Source organism: Toxorhynchites rutilus, chromosome 1, assembly GCF_029784135.1.
Source record: "Toxorhynchites rutilus septentrionalis strain SRP chromosome 1, ASM2978413v1, whole genome shotgun sequence".
In the NCBI taxonomy this organism is placed as follows: Eukaryota; Metazoa; Arthropoda; class Insecta; order Diptera; family Culicidae; genus Toxorhynchites; species Toxorhynchites rutilus.
The window spans coordinates 186,307,220-186,325,632 of NC_073744.1; the positions used below are offsets into that span (position 1 = coordinate 186,307,220).

Below are 18,413 nucleotides of genomic sequence, written 5' to 3' on the forward strand. Positions count from 1 at the left end.
GAGGCAAACTTTCATTCGGCATTGGACTAGAGATGGGCAAATCAGCTCATCATGGTGAGCGGCTCAGAGCCGTTCAGCTCATACAAGTGAGCTGCTCATTTGGAACAGCTCTTCAGCTCAGTTGAATTTTGCGGTTGTCCACACAATTGCATATGAAACGTAACTACCATGGGACATTTTATAGTGTGCATTTTCCTCATATACGGAAAGCAAAATAATAAACTAATTGAATGTAATTTAATGTTTAAATATGTAATTGTACACAAACTAAAACTAATATGAATTCTTATAATATAATATACAACAAATATTGAATGCTGAAATCCAACATAGAAGATGCTTAGGATATGCTGAACTTAAACAACAGAAGAACCAGCAGTAGCCAAGTGAAATGCCTTCAGAAATATTGGCCGAGATAACGTTTTTTGATAAAACTACCGAGATATTTTTTTGCATCCAAGGATATAAAAATAAATCCACTAATAGGCGCAACGAGAAATAATTCTTCGCGATGACAAAGGTAACAAAAGGACCATTATCAATCATCAGCATTCATGCCGGGTGGTTTTCTGAATTGTTTTGATTCAGCACGCGGAAATAAATTTATGTTTTTCCTCAGTCATATTTAAATAACAATATAATTTAGTAATTTCGGTTACAAGCATATGATAATGTTTATTATTTTGTTTGGTGATGTAAGAAAAATTTAATGAAGTAACGAATGGTTGAATATCTTCAAAACAAAAAACAAAAACCAAAATCTCTGGCATCTCTGCTAAAGCTAAAGAACGAAGAGGGAACGAAAACAAACTGACGTCATATCATAAAGCGCGGGAGACGAAAAATTCTTCCGCGTCTCACAATGCACACTCTCTGCAACCTTTGCGCTCCACAGCTATGCAGCTCTTCAACTCAACAGCTCAGCAGCTCAACCTCTCAGCTGCTCATCAGCTCATCAGCTCTCCAGCTCCGTAATGAGCTGATGAGCTGCGTTGTTTTGATTGCGAGCCGATCCGAATCCGCTCACTATAATGAAGCGATTCGAATGAACAGCTCATGAGCGGATGGCACATCTCTACATTGGACTGTTGAGCAATCCAGTTCACTTTGCTTTCGCTGCGCTTCGATCTAAGATTGGACCCCACCAGTGGTAATCCAACTTGGATATCGTCGTGTGGTTTTTTCAGTTCGTTTTTGGCGTTATTCGTATCGTGTGTTTCTCTTTCCGCGTCATAAATTGGACGCTTCGCGTAGTGTGTGATGAACAAGAAGAGGAAGGCAGGCACGAGTACTGCAAAAAGCGAACGCATTGCCAGGGGCAATCAAATTTCGAGGCAAGGTCATCTAATGATGCACGCGATGTTGGTGCAGTGAGAAGCGCTCGCACTGAACCGATCCTTTGCGAGTGTGACACCGCATCGAACAACAGCAAAGTAGGCGACTCCGGCGCGTCGGTCGAAAATGTAAACGCCTTTACCCAGGCAGCAACCAAAATCAAGCTCCCCCGCTGGTGGTGAAGGCGGTCGCTCTTGACAAACTTCAGCGAATTCGCATCGATGAGTGTTACAGCAGAGTACAAACTGTGTGGCATAATTCAGTCTTTTTCCAAGCAGTTAACATTGTTTGTTTTTCGTCATCATAAGGGCTTCGTTGGTGCCTTTGACATTGCATGAATGCATTGAACTGACGTTATGGCGAAGATTGAGCGCCAAAAAATCATTTAGGGAATACCAAGCATCTTGAATGTCGTACTGGAATATTATAAGTTATTTGGGTTCGCGTGCCACTCGCAAAACTGCCTTCAACTAGGATTGCGCTAATCTTGATCATAATAAAGCAATGCTACTGTTGATATCAACAAAAAGAGTTTATTCCGCTTGTTTAGACACCAAGAAAGTAAATGTCGTTCTGGAATGTTGTATGTGATTAGGTTTCGCTTGCCAATAGAAAAACTTCCTCCACTAAGGGTGGCAGCTACGCTTAACTCGAGCATGAGAAAGTAATGCACCTTTTTTCGAGACCAGTAATATAAACAGAATCGTTTCTTTTTATAATAACGCAAAATGATGAGAAGTGTTTACATTCCTAGTAGTTTCAAGTAACCAATGTATGACTCTGTATGCATGCTATGGCGAACGCTTGTTTGGCGCTTGGTTTACGTTGGTCCCAGGCCACCGGAATAGCGTACGGCGTGAATTTTCAATGCATTGACATGAAATTAATTGCGACATATGATCAACTAGTGTATTGTTCTGCGAGGGCAAGAATGAATCATCAATCAATTATCGTCAATTCTACAATGAAAAAACATTCCAGAGATTATTCTACTAAGCAGTTGTTTCTAAAATTTCACAGCAGTATTGAATAATATCCGTAGGTATAAACAAGCGACTTATATAAAATAACAGCGTAGTTCTACGTCAACAATGCAGTCGTATCTTGGACACAACCTCCTATATTTTTTTTTACCAAAGCAGGCTTCCATTTTGCTTTAATTTACACAACACACACTGCGATAAAAAAGAGATTGCCAGTAGACACTGTGATAGTGAATGAACTCGACTGCCTTTTAATGGCCAGAGCACATCAAAATCGAATGAATTTTCTCCAAGTTGCTTAATTAGGTAAGGTCTTCACGTCCAGAAAGTTTCATTAAGTTCTGAGAGGGTCATGCCAATCCCATAAACGAGATGGCGCGAAATCCGTCACAAACGTTAATGATCGTAAAGAATGCTAGGTTATGGTAGGTATCCATAGAGTGTAATAATAAAGTGAACAATTGATAATGAAGCTATTATTTGCAGTATTTGGGTAATGAAATTCCTCCACAGAACACAATGCTTGAAAACACAATGATTCCTAGGTTGAAGGCGAAATAGGTGAATCATACTCAGGTGCTTGACACATACCTTCTAACGGGACTAGACATTGCTAATGGTGTCGCTACGCCGAGTGCTTTAATCCTTTGCTGCATTGTGGGTGTCGCAGACGTTCCTCCACGTGGTATACCTTGCTGGGTTTGTTGTTGTTGTTGCAGCTGTTGCTGCTGCTGCTGAATCGTTATCATCGGCGGCGGTTGATCCGGCGAGAGTCCCTCCGGTGTGAAACTTCGCGAGGGATCCAGTCCTCGCTGGCGAGGATGTGGACTGTGGCGCGGATGATACATTCGTATGTGTCGCGGTGAATCACCGCCTCCATTGCCCCCTTGGCCACCTTGGCCACCGTTCAGGTTCAATCCTCCGTTACCATCAATTGGCGGTAGAAAAAAGTTACTCTTCGAACCGTGCCGCTGCAGCGGTGGTGTCGGCTCACAATCCCGACTCTGCGATGCCTGCGGTTCCATGTCGATATCCGAGCACTCTCGACCCGGGGATAGCTGTGGATGGCGATTGAATCAGATTAGTAACGGGGTCTCCATTCACTACCATCGATGGCTATAGCCACAGGGCATTATCTCCCTCAAAGGACGAGAAACTAGTACAGAACGAATAATGGTCAACGTCAAACAAGCTTTAATGGACATACACATATATACAAGTTACTCTTGTACAGCACACAACATAATCATCAATTCATCGAATCAAACGGCGCCGGTTCAAATCGTTTTGTGTAGGCGAAAAAACTATCCTCGGAACTATATTCATCATCGTAGCCAGGTGGATTCCTGGGCGTCACACCGGTAGGAGAGTCACCCAACTGCAGCTTGAACTGATGCTGACCCAGCCGACTGACCCGATGGAGGCCCCCCAGATAGGCTGCTCCATTATAGATGGCCAGATCCAAACTGTCAAAGCTACTGCCGGTGGGAATCGTGATAAAAGACGAACTGGACGGCGAATTGGGGCGTAAGCTCGAGATTGGGACTTGAGATTCTTGACGGGTCTTGATGGACTGGAAAGGGAAGAGGGGAGAGGGTTCAGTTTTCAAGCACTAGCTAATAGATGCCAAAGCTTTGCTGTGGAAGCTAGGAGTGCTTCAAATACGATAGGAACGACAGTAACTACTACCCCCGGGGGAAAATATCACTCATCAATAAAGCAAACTTACCTTCTCGAATATGGGCTCTATTCTAAAACAAACTAAACACAATCTCATCGGGGAGAACACAAGCGCTGCCAAGCAAAGCTAGGTTGAGTTGCGATCTCATTAGTTTACGGGAGAGGTTTTTTGGACAACGACGCAATCGTCACTTTTCATGGGAATGGATGGAGAAATATGAATATTGAACGAAGAATCTATTCTCTAGGAAATTAGGTCGAACTTGAGCAATCTGTTTCTATGTCGAACTTGATTTTTTCTGTTTTCTTCTCGAAATACATGAACGCTTCTTCGACGATCTTTCTTTCAATTTCTGCTCGCCGTCGAGGTAATCAATATGACCAAGAGGTATTTGAAATATCGTGTGATAATAATTCTATTGAGTTTGTGGGATATAGTAACAAATTCCGCCACGAAATAAATACAGAACGTTTACAACATAACAACGGATTTTGACGTTGGACTACGTATAACCGGAAGATATAGGAGGCAAAATAAAAATCTAGGCACTGAAAATGCAGGAAAAAATGAAAGATTTCGAAGATTTTTCTTTTTCATTTCCTAATAAATCGGAAAGATGTTTGCATCAATTTATAGGAAAAAATTTTATTTTTCATGATATAAACAATTGAACAATTGCGAATTCTCAAGCGTTATCTAAACGCCCTAACTGTCACGTTTTGATTGGTCCGATTTACGGTTTCCCCAACACAGACTCCAAAACCAAGGAGGCTAGGTGAAATTGGCATTGCATATACATGTAAGTTGTGTGTAGCACACACTTCACAACCATGGAGCCTGGAAAAACCGGCATTGCAAATACATGTAAGGGGCTGTCCACATACCACGTGGACAATTTTAGGGGAATAGGGGTTACGAAACTGTCCACGCTTGTCCACGGTGAGGGGGGAGGGGTAGAGATAAATTCCACGTGGGCACGTAAAATGATTTTTTTGAATACATTACGTCTGATCTGTAAGTTTCTCGTTTCTGATTGATTCGACCAGTTCAGCAGTTGCTGGTACTGTGTAAAGAGGCTCTGAGAATGTCGGTTGCACATCCATAGTTCTCTCAGATCGTTGATCTTCTTCGTTGAAATCTATATTCTGTGAGTAACGCACAATTGTGAGCGATCGATTTGTTTTCCATTGTTAGTAGAGGATCATTCATTCCACCAGGATGAAGATATTTCTACATACTGTTAGTATTGTAATATTAAAAATGCTCGACATTGTTTTCTTAGTTGGGAGTTTCTATCCAGCTTCCGTTTGCCGTTCTTGTTGCAAACCGTGACAACAATTTTGAATGGAAAAATCTTGGGTTAATTGACAGAAACCATTTGCTACTCTCAGAGCCGGTCTTTTCTCGAAGAAAGTTATTCTCTGTGTCTGGTAGAATTGGAAAGGAATTCTGTGTTATCAACTTCCATAAAGACGGCGCCAGTGGTTGTGTGGTTAGCGTAACAGCCTCACAATCCGATCGGCCTGGGTTCAATCCCAGCTGGCGTCGTTGGGATTTTCTGAGGCGAAAAATCTCTGGTTACGTCTTCCTTCGGAGGGGAAGTAAAAGAAGTTGGCCCGGCTCATGAGTTGTTGAGTCTGATAGGTAGGAACAGGTGGAGTCGCCTCCCTGTTGTCGGTGATTGGCACTGAAGTGGCGGAAATAGGCCGACGAAAAATAAGCGAAGATAAAAAAAAAAAAAATAAACTTCCATAAAGCAATCAGTCGATAAATTACAATAAATAAAGCTCACAACTGGACGAATCGAGGCCAGGGATCCGTTCACTATTAATCAATACGATGGACGTCGTGTTAGACCAGAGTAACGTAAGGCCTGGAGTTTGGCTGGAATGCGCTATTCCACTCACCGTAATCACCGGATATAGAACCTTCAGATTATTACTTATACAGACCACTGCCCAATTCTTCAAGGGGGGGGTGGGGCCGGTCTGGAGAATCGAATTTCTATTTTTGCATTTCTGGGAAACATATGCCCTCAGAAATGTTGTCCTAAAAGAATTTCGCGATACAGGGGAACTTCGATATAACGTACACATTTTCAAAGTGTAAAGGAATAATTTTTTGAATATTTTTTTTCTGAAAGAACAATAAATTATCTGTATCTTGATACTAATACATGTTTGTACCATTAACCAATCAACTGGTTTTGTGATTCCAGATTCTAAATGAATCAAGCTTTAATCAACAGTACGAACGGAAACATCATCTGATAGGTTGGCATCATCTGGATAGGAAATTTTTGAACGTTCGTAGAGATGTCGGAAAGCGCCTTTAAACTGCTCAGCCGGTACGGAGTTTATAATACGCGTCACATTTCGTTGAATGTCTGGAACATCGTCCAAACGGTTCACTTTCATAGCGTTCTTTAGCTTGGGAAACAAGAAAAAGTCTTCCGGGGCGAGGTCCCATATATTGTTCCTATATTTGTTGTTCAGCTACCGCATGAGAATTATCTAGCCCCGTACTATTCTTTTCTGCAAGTGCATCAACCCTTTCCTATTACAGTGTTTCATGTTTTCGGAAGAGGGAGCCTCCGTTTGGATTGATTCCTCTACGTTGTACTTTTTTCTACTGAACTTGCATTTGTGGCACTTTTCGGTGTTTTTGGTACATTTCCTGTTATTTTTTTTTCGCGTAACTATCATAAATGGATGGGAATTCCTCTATCTCTACGAGCAGGTTGAATGAATTTCTCACAGGGGTAGGCGTTACCAGCTCTCTTGCTTCAACGTATGTAAAATTCTTCTTGGACATAACTAGTTTAATTCCAGTTTGTCCATCACGCTCTGGACAGTTCGGATCTGTTGTTTGGTGACAATGGAAACATTTTATCTCATCTTTACAGTTCGGGAAATTTTCCTCCTCAATTGTGTGAATTTTAGAACATTGCTCACATCGTTTTTTTTTCCTTTGCAACTACCTGCAAAGGTAGCTGAAACCGCTGAAGCGGTGCCAAGTTGAACAAAATTCCACTTTTTTGTGTAAAGGGGACAACTCGGAATGTTATACTTATCCTGTTGTTTGGGATTTTATTTCCGTCGACATAACGTGGAAGTCAAAAAACTTTCAATATTTGTACCTCAGATTCTATTTCTGAGTACAGAAATATTGGTCTGTTGCGTTATAGAGAAATGATTGTTTTTCGATGTTTCCATTTATGGCCTCTGTATGGAGGCTCTATTTCACCACCGCCTTTGAACATCATTAATCAACATTTTTTCTTTCCTTCACTACACTTTCAACGTTTTATAACCCATCATGTGCGCAATAGCGTTCGACTGCAAATCGGTACTTTGGTTAGAATTGTATTTTTGGCGATGTCATATTCCGAGAAGCCCGCGGTTGCCTTCATTGTTTTCAGTACCTTCAACCTCATCGTTATCGCTTCCGATCGTAAGTTCCTCTACGACACGTCCTCCGATCTATCCGAACATCAGTTGTACGTTCATGGAAGCGTTTCGCACATCATACACGATCGAATTAGGCATTTTTGGCTATTCGCGATTTTAGTACTTGACCGCGCTGGGTATTAATGTGTTTAATGTTAATCAAATTTCTTCTCTCGGCTTCCATCCTGCAAAACAAAGCGGATCAACGTGATTTTTACGTCGAAGATACGCCTACTACGACCGCTGCTATAAAAATGAACAGTGATTCTAACTGAATCAAACCTCAATAGTCAACAGCATAGCGGAATATCTATACCTTACGAGAAAACAGTAGTTGATTATCCGGGTGAGCATTGAATGAAATCTTCTGTGAACATCTTTTTGTGCAATTCCAGGCGCCTTCCTCCGTTGGAAACGAACCTTAATGTCAGCAACCAAAAATCGCAAAAAGCCAACAATTCATTTCTCAGCTCGCAGCGGCAGCAAGGCATCAGGCAAAAACACATGCGCATAAGCAGCACAGGCATAGTGCTTCGATATCCATCTCCAAGGACCCTCGAACATGATCATATCGGATCGACAAAAAAACACGCAGCCAGAGCCAAGCTTCACAAGAACTAAGAGAGAGAGATACACACCATCGGCACAACACAACAACACAACAACAAAAGGATACGCATCGCTAAACACACATCGGCACAGAACAAAAACAAGCGAATTTCTTCGTTCTTAAATATGATAATTATACATCACAGCGGTGTGGTTGTTAGTAAACTTTTACCTCCTTCTCAAGAAACGTGTTTTGAGGGTTCGAAAATGATTCGAGAGAGTATGAAAGCTACAGAGATACAGAGGCGTCAGGTCAGAGATCGTTCGAGAATGGACGCGAGATATCGAAATCCATTATGATGATAAATCCGTTGGAACCAAAGAATATGGTACAGTTAAACTCGGTCAAATTAAAAAAAACAAGCGAAAGAAAGTTTAAAGTGGTGCAAAACGAAAGAAGTGCCATGTGAACAGAGACGATTTTTGGTTTTGGTAAAGTGGGATTTCGTGATTCACTATGATCCTACCCTTCTTACTAATGAGAAAATGTTATTTTAACAAAAAAAGCGCACATAGTTTAACTGTTGTTCAAGTTGTTCTGGAGTGTGCACACACACACAAGTAATACAATCGATAGAAGAGAACCACAGAGTAACACAGAGATTCTGAACAAACTACACTCAATAGATAGGAAAATGTACAAGACTTTGGGAAATCAATATCTTTCAAAATCAAACAAGAAAACGAAACAAAGAAAATCTTTTGCAATTGCGCTTTTTGTTTAAAACAGAAATTTTATTTTCGTTTCGAACATAAATATTAATAGCATTCTAACGGAAAACTAGTGCATACAATCGGTAAAACAAAGAGTGTAGTAAAACCTTATGTTCAATCAGTACATAATCCCTGCACAAATAAGATTTGAAATTGGACTTGATCGATTTTGTTTTCGATTGGAATCATTAAAGTTATCTATTACCAGTGATAGTTAAACTTCTCACTTTCTATCTCACTATCTTTTTTTTTTCACTTAAGCATAAATCGACGCGGGTGGATGTGTGTGCGTGTGTGCGTAGAAGGTGGGAGGAGTGGTAGCGGGTTGTGATGCAGCTTCTTCTCTGCCTCCCCCTTGGGTGTGAGGACACGTCGTCTCTGTTCGGAGGGACTGTTACCGGGGACCGGAGACAGTGTGGGTGTTGATGTTGTTGCAGAGCGAACAATAATTGGAACCAGGAGGGAAATGGGGGAACACTTCAGAGTGCGCGCGAAAAAGGATTGCCGCTATTGCAGCGGCATTCTTTACACGGCATAGAGTTTTTGTAGGGAAAAGTGCTTTTGTACATTTTGTTTCGATTAATTTACACTATGTTACGGATCGCTCTGTCAACTACGAAACCAAAATAGAAAAAGAAAAAAAAAGAATACAAACCAAATAAATATACACAACAGAAACGGAAACAATTCTTGCGTTGAAAAGATAGATTAATAGAGAGCAATTCCAAATGAAATCGACAAATGACAAAACATGAGTATTTTTTATTCGAATGAAAGTTTGTATTCCGTTTAGGTTGGAAGGTATATGAGGTTTCCACAGAATTTGGGAATTTTTTGACTCAAGTGTAACTTTTGAAAAGGGCGTGTCGATTTTAGTAAGATTTATTTACAAAAAAAAACTATAATTTGCAATATAATAAAAATACATATTTTTTAATTTTTTTTCATATAAAAAAAGTCATGTAGAAAGTTTTAAAAATGGGTACATGATGGTAAAACAATTTTTGACAAACTTTGTGGAACATCAAATTTTTATGAATTTTCGAAACTTTGAATTTTTGTATTTTAACAATCATTTTTAGGCTAACTCGCTAACTCGATAACCATACTTAAGCGGTATTCTGGAGGTGAAACGCATTTTAGAGGCAAATGAACTGAAAAGTTTAAAGCCTCTTTAATCCAACATCATCATCATGAAATGCATTCAGTATGTTTCGAACTGTGAGGGAATGCAGAAGAGCCGATCCATCAGGAGGAGATGAGAAGGCGAGGAAGAGAGTACCAGCATCGAAAATTGGTTCCGTTTGATGCATCGAAGCAGCCACACACACACATACACACACACAACTCTTTTCGTTTGGTGGTTATCGAGTTAGCATTAACCACTTCAGACTCAACTTCAAACAAATGACCACTGAATCAACGATGGTCCTACGTCAACCTTGCGATTATATCACAGATATAATCCAGTTCCTGTTTTTAATTTAAATATGTATTTTTTTCATATAATATAGAAGCCATGTAGAAAATTTAAAAAATGAGTCCAAGATGGTAAAAATATTTTTGACAAACTTTGTGGAGCATCGAATTTTTATGAATTTTTGAAACTTGGAATTTTTCAACCATTTTTAGCCACAAATTATGAATCCTGATGTGATTTAAAACAAAAAAGATCTCTGATCAATCTTCCAAATGCAGCCATTCTCGAGATATTTAAAAGAATATTTCTAATGTAATTTTAATAAATTAATTTTAGAGCAAATAGCTCCTGTGATATGTTTGTCGTATTATACCGTCATGTTCATGAAATTTTCTCATTTGAAGACATGTGGGTTAAAACGTAGCGGTAACTCCTAACTCCGTAACGTGACTCCTAAACATATATTTTTACCACAATGATGTATTTGGAAAAGTTATTGAAAATTATAAGCAAATTCATAAAACATGGTAGGTAGGGGTTTTTGGGGCCGGGGAAGGTTCTTATGATAGTTCGAGACCCCTCCACCTTCTTTAAGGGGGGGGGGGGACTGCCATACAAATGAAACAACTCCTGAACTAATCAAGCAAATTGAATCAACTTGGCATATAGAGGTTTAAGGGATCAATAAACGTCTCCATGGTGGTTCGACACTCCTCCCCCCTCTCTAAGGGGAGGCTACCGTGCAAAGGAAACACAAATTTCTGCATAACTCGAGAGCCAATCAAGCAAATCGAGCCAAATTTGGCATATGGAGGTTTTAGGGGGCACAAAACGTGTCTATGGTGAATTGACATTCCCAGAAACCCAGATTTCTGTATAACTCGAAAACTAATCAAGCAAATGGAACCAAATTTGGCATGTGGAGGTTTTGGGTACAATCAATGTTTCTATGGTGGTCACATACCCCTTCCCTTCTCGATAAATGGACAGCTGCCATACAAATGAAAAAAATTGCATAACTCTTGAACTAATCAAGCAAACGGAAACAAATTTGGCATATGGAGAATTTAGGGGGCAATAATTGTTTATATGGTGGTTTGACAATCCTTCCCCCTCTCTAAAGGCAAAGGGGCTGCCATACAAATGAAACACTAACTTCTACATAACTCGAGAACTAATCAAACAAATGGAGCCAAACTTGGAATGTGAGGATTTTTGGATACGAGAAATGTTCCTACGATGACATGACACCCTCTCTCCTCTGAAATTGAGAGGGAGTCCAGTGAAAATAATACACATATTTCAACCAAACATATTCCAACCAAACATGACAATTGAAAATTAGGAAAATTCAAGTTCGCATATGTTCTACTATTACAGAGTGACAAACGTTGGGCGAGACATAGTTTGCCGGATCAGTTAGTTTTATATGAAAAAAATTAAAAAACACACATATAAATTTAAAAAAAAATTAAAATTGAAAAGACAATAATTTAAAAATGTTTTTCCTAATATCTCGAGAATGGCTGCATTTAGAAGGAAATTGATATAGAGTTTTTTTTTATTTACAATCACATCAGGATTCATAATTTGTGGCTAAAAATGATTGTTAACACTTTGGCGTCCGGCGACACCACAGTGGTTACGCACGCAAACTAGCGCCTGACTGCCGGCGACACCACAGTGGTTACGTGCGCATAGTATCTCAGTGGCCGGCGATAGCACTTGAGTATCATTTGTATTCTGTTGGGGTTTGGTTTAAGTAACAATAACATACACAGACTATCAATTTTAATGTTTTTATAAGTAGGGAAGGTGGGGAAAAACGGACATATTATATCTTTTATTATATCTTTCGAAACTCGTGTTTTACCAAACTTAAATGCAGTTTCTTGCATTTCAATGTACTGTTTTTCGAAATAATCGGTCGAAGATTTTTCAATGTTTTTAATAAAATTAAAACAGACCGAAAAGTAGAACATTTATTCGATGATTATCCGCATTGACATATAGTGGGGGGAATACGGACATGTTTGTAATATTTACGTATGTATATCTTCGAAATTTCATGAAATTAGGGGAATAGGGTTGAGAACTTATGAAAACTAACGATAAGAGTAGATTTCCATTTCTAGATCTAGATCTAGATCTATTTCTATTTCAATTTCTAATTTCCCGATAATGTCAAGAATGCGCGTCGACAAGCCAAGTAATCCGAGTTAGCGCTGCCGGCGCCAAGCGCATATTTTTTTACGAATCGTGCGGACGTCAAAGTGTTAACATACAAAAAATCGAAGTTTCGAAAATTCATAAAATTCGATGTTCCACCAAGTTTGTCAAAAATACTTTTACCATCTTGGACTAATTTTTTAAATTTTCTACCTGATTTCTATTTTATATGAATCTAAAAAAAAAATTATGTATTTTAGACATTGCAATTCAAAGTTTTTTTTTTTGTAAATAAAAAAAGTACTATTTTTTCCTCAGTGTATATTTTTTTCACGTTTTAACATTACTACTCTATAACTCCTTACAAGACACTATTTCGGTGTGATTCATAGTTTTTGAGATATAAATTTTCAAAGATTTCTCTTAGTAAAATCGATACGCCCTTTTCAAATATTATACTTGAGTCGAAAAATTCCCAAATGCTGTGGAAAACTCATATTTCCTCCAACCCAAACGGAGTACAAACTTTCGTTCGAATCAAAAATACAAGTTTTAAAAATCTGCATTTTTAGTTTGATTTTGGAATTGTTTTTGGAATTGCATTAGAAAGAAATCAAAGGAACGCAAGAGTTCAACGTAGCGTTAGTTCAAAGAATGTGAAGCAAATGATGCATTCAAAATAATAAACGATTAGAAAACCATCAAATAACAAATTCTACGCACCTTACTGTAATGACTGGATCCAACCGTACGAATACCGTGACCATTGCCATGATCCATATAGGTTTTTACCTGTGTGTGGCGATTGTTATCGTAGATGCCCTGGCTGCCGCCTGCTCCGGCACCGCCCGCATTCAGGGCCTGCTGCTGGGAGTTGAGATGCCGGCTGGAATTGCCACCGCCGCCACCACCCGGACCCCCGTCGTTCGTGATCGTACTGATCGATTGGTTTTCTTTGTTCGAGCGGCGGGCAACGTACTTCTGCGGCTTCAGCAAACTACACAATTGGACATTAGAATGAGAGAAATCTATTTTTGGGTTCAAATCCAAGTTCCAATCCCCCTACCTCGGATACTGTGGACCACACTGGGTGTAGCAGCAGTTATTCCAGCAGCCTCGCGAGAACGGATTGTAGCCACCCTTGAACTTCCCAGTGACCTGCTCGTTTGTGGTTCGCCCTCGGGACACGAGCACCATGTGGAATCCCGTCAGCCCAAATATCGGAATCGCCAACAGCGTAACAATCGCCATCAGCACCATCCTGCAAGCGGGACAATATACAATTGGACCAATCAGTCAGAATCATTGGCTCCCATAATTGAATCAACTTACGCCACAATCGGTTCAAGCTCCGTTAGCTTGTCCTTCTCCTTTTGCAGTACGTAAATCAGCGAAAGCGAGAATATGCTCAGCATATGGATCGACAGCGAGATCAGGAAGAAGAAAAAGAAGCGATAATTTCTCCGCCCGATGCAATTATTCACCCACGGGCAGTGGTGATCGAATGTCTGCGTGTTTTAGGAAGAAAAAAAATTGTATCATCAAAACCTCTAGTTCACAGTGCATATTGGGACACCTTCCACCCATAACTCACCTCGATGCAGTGATTGCAAACGGAGCAGTGGGAACAGCGCGGTGGCCGGTAAAATTTGCACGTGACGCACCATTTCATCCGCACCGTTATGCCGTTGATTTCGGCGTTCTTGTACAGCGGCGCCCGGAACTCATCCTCGCGATCTTCGTCAGGTGGGGCTGCAATTGTAAACAAAAAAAACACAAATGAGTAGGTAAAACGAAACAAAGCCGGACCCCATTGTGATCGACATTTATGCTAACGTAGAACGTTTCGCGCGTGTACAAATCTCGTTGGACGTAAATGCGAAAATAATTACACATTGGGTAATTAGTCAATTATCGCCCAGAGCACGTCGTTGGCTGTGTTGGTTTCAATCAATGCTCTGGAATGACGGCCGGAGGCTTGCTGGTTTGCGATTGATGAGGAAGTTTATCGCCTCCCTCATATTTGTTTACCTACAAGAAACGAGGACAGCACGTTGCTTAACCACCACCGAGTTGATTACAATACAGCCATTCCATGCCATGCCGATATAGCAATTGTCAGATTTCCATGAAAAGTGGTAGTTTTGTTCTTTATCGCAGAATATTAGACCCGTATTTTCTTATTTTTTCGTTAGAGTGACCATTTCCATTTTAGAGTGGTCCGAATAATCAATTTTTCCCACTTTTTCCCAAATATGACTTTTTTCAAAAATTCATAACTTTTTTACTACAGAACCGATCAAGATGATTGACATATTAAATTGAAGCCAATGAGCTAGCCTTTTGTTAAAAGACAATGAACTGAAACAATTGATTTTTTTCATAATTAGTGATTGTATTTGTTTTTTGTTGTTTTCACGGCTTTGGACTAGGCTTTGGCTTTGAATTTTATTTTTTTTTGAAAGCAAAGCTGAGGACTTTTTACATAACATCTCGATATCAGAGATGCTTTTTTCCGTTTTTGAGATATGATTTTTCAAAGTTAACCAAGTAGTCCAAAAAATCATTCTTCCCCTTTTATCCAAAAATGACTTTTTTTCAAAAATTCATACATTTGAACTACTGAACCGATTGAAGCCAATAAGCTAGCTTTCTTTGAAAATATGTCACACTTTCGTTTAGATTGGGTGCTAGTCGCATAAGTCTAGTTTAGTCACATAGGAATATTGAACGAAGACATAGAACATGTTAAATTTGCAAAATAATAACTTAAATACGAAAAAACAGCATCTCTGATATCGAGATATATTATGTAAAAAATCTTAAGCTTTCCAAAAAAATATGAAAAAAATTAACCGAGATAACGAGATAACGGAAAACTAATTCATTTAATAACTACAGAAACAAAAATCCAAATTTTTCGCAAAAGTTTGATATGTCGATCATCTAAATCGGTCAATTAGTTCAAAAGTTATGAATTTTTGAAAATTGACATTTTTGAGAAAAAGCTAAAAAAATTGATTTTTCGATCCAACCTAAAATGGAAATGGGCACACTAATTGAAAAAAAAAACAAAACAAAATAACAAATCTAATGTTTTGCGATAAAGTACAAAATTACCACTTTTGACGAAAATCTGAGAACCACTATATCGGTTTGAATGGCTGAATAAGGAGTGTATCGAAAAGTAGTCTTAAACTTTCAATCATCAAAAAACGTTCAGAAAATGTGATTAAAAAAGTGAATTTTATTAAAGAATATTAAGTTTACATAGCAATGAAATGAAAAAATCAAGCTTATTATTGATTTCTAAAAAATGATCGAACCTTAGATTTAACTCCACTCATCAAATTCTGCACAGTAGTCTTTATGCAGTTTTTGGACGCTGCAGGCCAACGAAAACCATTGTAAAGTGGATTTGGCATAATGTGTCGATGCCAAATCCAGCCAGAATAGAGGAGGAACCTCGTGCTTTTTCTAAAGTGGAAACAATCTCTTCTTCAAGCATTCTTCCACATAGCATTGAGCATTTATAATCCCTTTTGTGGAAAAAGTTGACGATCGCATGGCACACGTGCAAATGGCTTGGTACACTATGTCCAATCGATTTGGTATAAAATTGAGGTCCCGGCAGCGTTCTAGAATCTTATTTCACGTATGTTTCGTCATCCATGAGAATGCACTGGTTGGGATAGTTCAAAATACACTTATATAGCTTTCAAGCTCGTGTTTTCGCGCGATCCTTTTGCTTCGGTGTTTGTTTGGTCACTTTTTGCTTTTTATAGGTCTATAGACCATGCCTCTGTTTAATCCGCTGAATCATCCCAACACTGGGTTTGAACTTCTTGGCTTAATCACGAATAGATGCACCCCTGTTCTTCTGAATATAATTTACAACTTTTCGGTTCAATTCGGGATTACTTGGTCCGGGGTATCGTCCACTTCTGCTGAGATCCTCGAAAGAACACTCATTACCGACATTAGCGACGATTCATTTAACACTTTCTGGATAAACTTTGAATTTTTTTGCTATTTTGTGGTATGTAGCACCCTTTTCGGTGCACCAATTGTGCAGAATTTTCTTTTAAGTTTCCAAATCAATTTGCGACATTCCGAAAACAACTTTGTGACCGCGACTGAATGACTTGTATTTCGATTTTTGGCATGTAAACAAAGCGTGCTCTGATTACAATGAATTCTTTCTTAACGCGACTGATGCGTGTGTGCAAAAAAAAAATCACGTAAATCGCGTAAAAAGAATCCAGTGTACTTCGAATATTTTAGAATGCATTGGATTTTTATTGAATAACTCTTTAATCGAAAGTTACAACGGTTACCATGAAAAGGTTTGCATGGCTTTATAGACGCATTTGAAGATGGGTGATTTATGATTCATTCTTGTTCTCGAGAGAACAATACACGAGATTTGTGTCCATATTGCAAATGCACGTGGCGCATTCATTATGCATCGAAGATCTTCTCGTGCTAGACACAGATGAGTATATATTTGTTATCCCATTACCGTTATTATCAACACTTCGTAAGTGTGATTCAATCATACACATGAACAGTATGAACAGTATGAACCGGCGGACGAGACGCCACTGATTCTGGCCAGATTCAGCAACGGCGACCAATTGAACACTACAAAGCAATTGTCACGAACATATCCAAGAAACGTGGCACAGTATCTCGGAACATGTGAGGTCAACAGCGTCCAGGAAGTGTACAAAGGCTACTGTGCAGAATTTCAAATCCAAGGCACGATCACTCTACAAAAATCAGTGATCTGAGTGAATCATTCAGTCTACCGTATGTCAACATTAGAAGCAATTATAAAACGTGTTTAACCAAAAATTTCAACAACCTTAGCTTTGATTCTTTATTTTTGAGAGTTTGAGATTACTTTCCGATGCATTCCTTAAGTGTTTCTTCTCTTTCGCGATAGCCATCAGATCCTATTTTTTACTCCTCGAGCAGCTAATAGCAGACATATGAGTCCGTCAGGTCCTTTCATAAAATAATTCGAGTTTAAAAATATTAGAGGTGGCTTATATCCGTTACTAGCTGACCCGGCAAACGTTGTTCTGCCATAAAGGGTGTGTCACATCAAATTGCATCACGGAAAAAACGCTGTAGAAATTCGCCCAGTAGACCGATCCTTTTGAAAATTTTAGACAGTAAAATAAAAACTATTAAACAACTTTTGGCATTTTCTTTTTATTCATACTTCGAGCCCAAGCTCGTATGCTCGCACCTTCTTCTTTACCCCGTCCATAAGGTTCTGTACAACGTCAGGTTGTAGTTTTTTTTTGAACAGAAATCCATTTTCTCTTGAAGTCCGCCTCCGATTTGACAACTTTTAGGTTCTTCCGGAGGGCCTGCTTCATAATCGCCCCAATATTTCTCTATTGAGCGAAGCTCCGGCGCGTTGGGCGGGTTCATTTCCTTTGGCAAGAAGGTGACCCCGTTGGCTTCGTACCACTCCAACACGTTCTTTGAATAGTGGCACGGAGCGAGATCCGGCCAGAAGATGGTCGGGCCCTCGTGCTGCTTCAATAGTGGTAGTAAGCGCTTCTGTAGGCACTCCTTAAGGTAAACCTTCCCGTTTACCGTGCCGGTCATCACGAAGGGGGCGCTCCGCTTTCCGCAAGAGCAGATCGCTTGCCACACCATGTACTTTTTGGCAAACTTGGATAGTTTCTGCTTGCGAATCTCCTCCGGAACGCTGAATTTGTCCTCTGCGGAGAAGAACAACAGGCCCGGCAGCTGACGAAAGTCCGCTTTGACGTAGGTTTCGTCGTCCATTACCAGGCAATGCGGCTTCGTCAGCATTTCGGTGTACAGCTTCCGGGCTCGCGTCTTCCCCACCATGTTTTGCCTTTCGTCGCGGTTAGGAGCCTTCTGAACCTTGTATGTACGGTGGCCCTCCCGCTGCTTGGTCCGCTGGACGAATGAACTTGACAAATTCAGCTTATTGGCGATATCCCGGACCGAACTTCTCGGATCACGTCTAAACTGCTTAACTACGCGCTTGTGATCTTTTTCACTGA

At 39.8% G+C, this 18,413-nt stretch overlaps 1 protein-coding gene across 2 annotated transcripts in view; it reads right to left on the reverse strand.

The window, feature by feature from the left end:
• Positions 1-18,413, reverse strand: part of LOC129761107 (palmitoyltransferase ZDHHC8) — a 56,029-nt gene that overhangs the window by 20,013 nt on the left and 17,603 nt on the right. The window contains exons 3-7 of one of the 2 annotated variants that reach the window (XM_055758873.1): positions 13,955-14,112; positions 13,693-13,868; positions 13,427-13,621; positions 13,153-13,357; positions 2,910-3,376 (exon numbers count right to left, since the gene is read on the reverse strand). In XM_055758873.1, the coding sequence (XP_055614848.1) occupies positions 2,910-3,376; positions 13,153-13,357; positions 13,427-13,621; positions 13,693-13,868; positions 13,955-14,112 (1,201 nt within the window). Of the gene's footprint in view, positions 1-2,909; positions 3,377-13,083; positions 13,358-13,426; positions 13,622-13,692; positions 13,869-13,954; positions 14,113-18,413 lie in introns of both variants that reach the window. The other variant, XM_055758833.1, reaches the window with a different exon arrangement.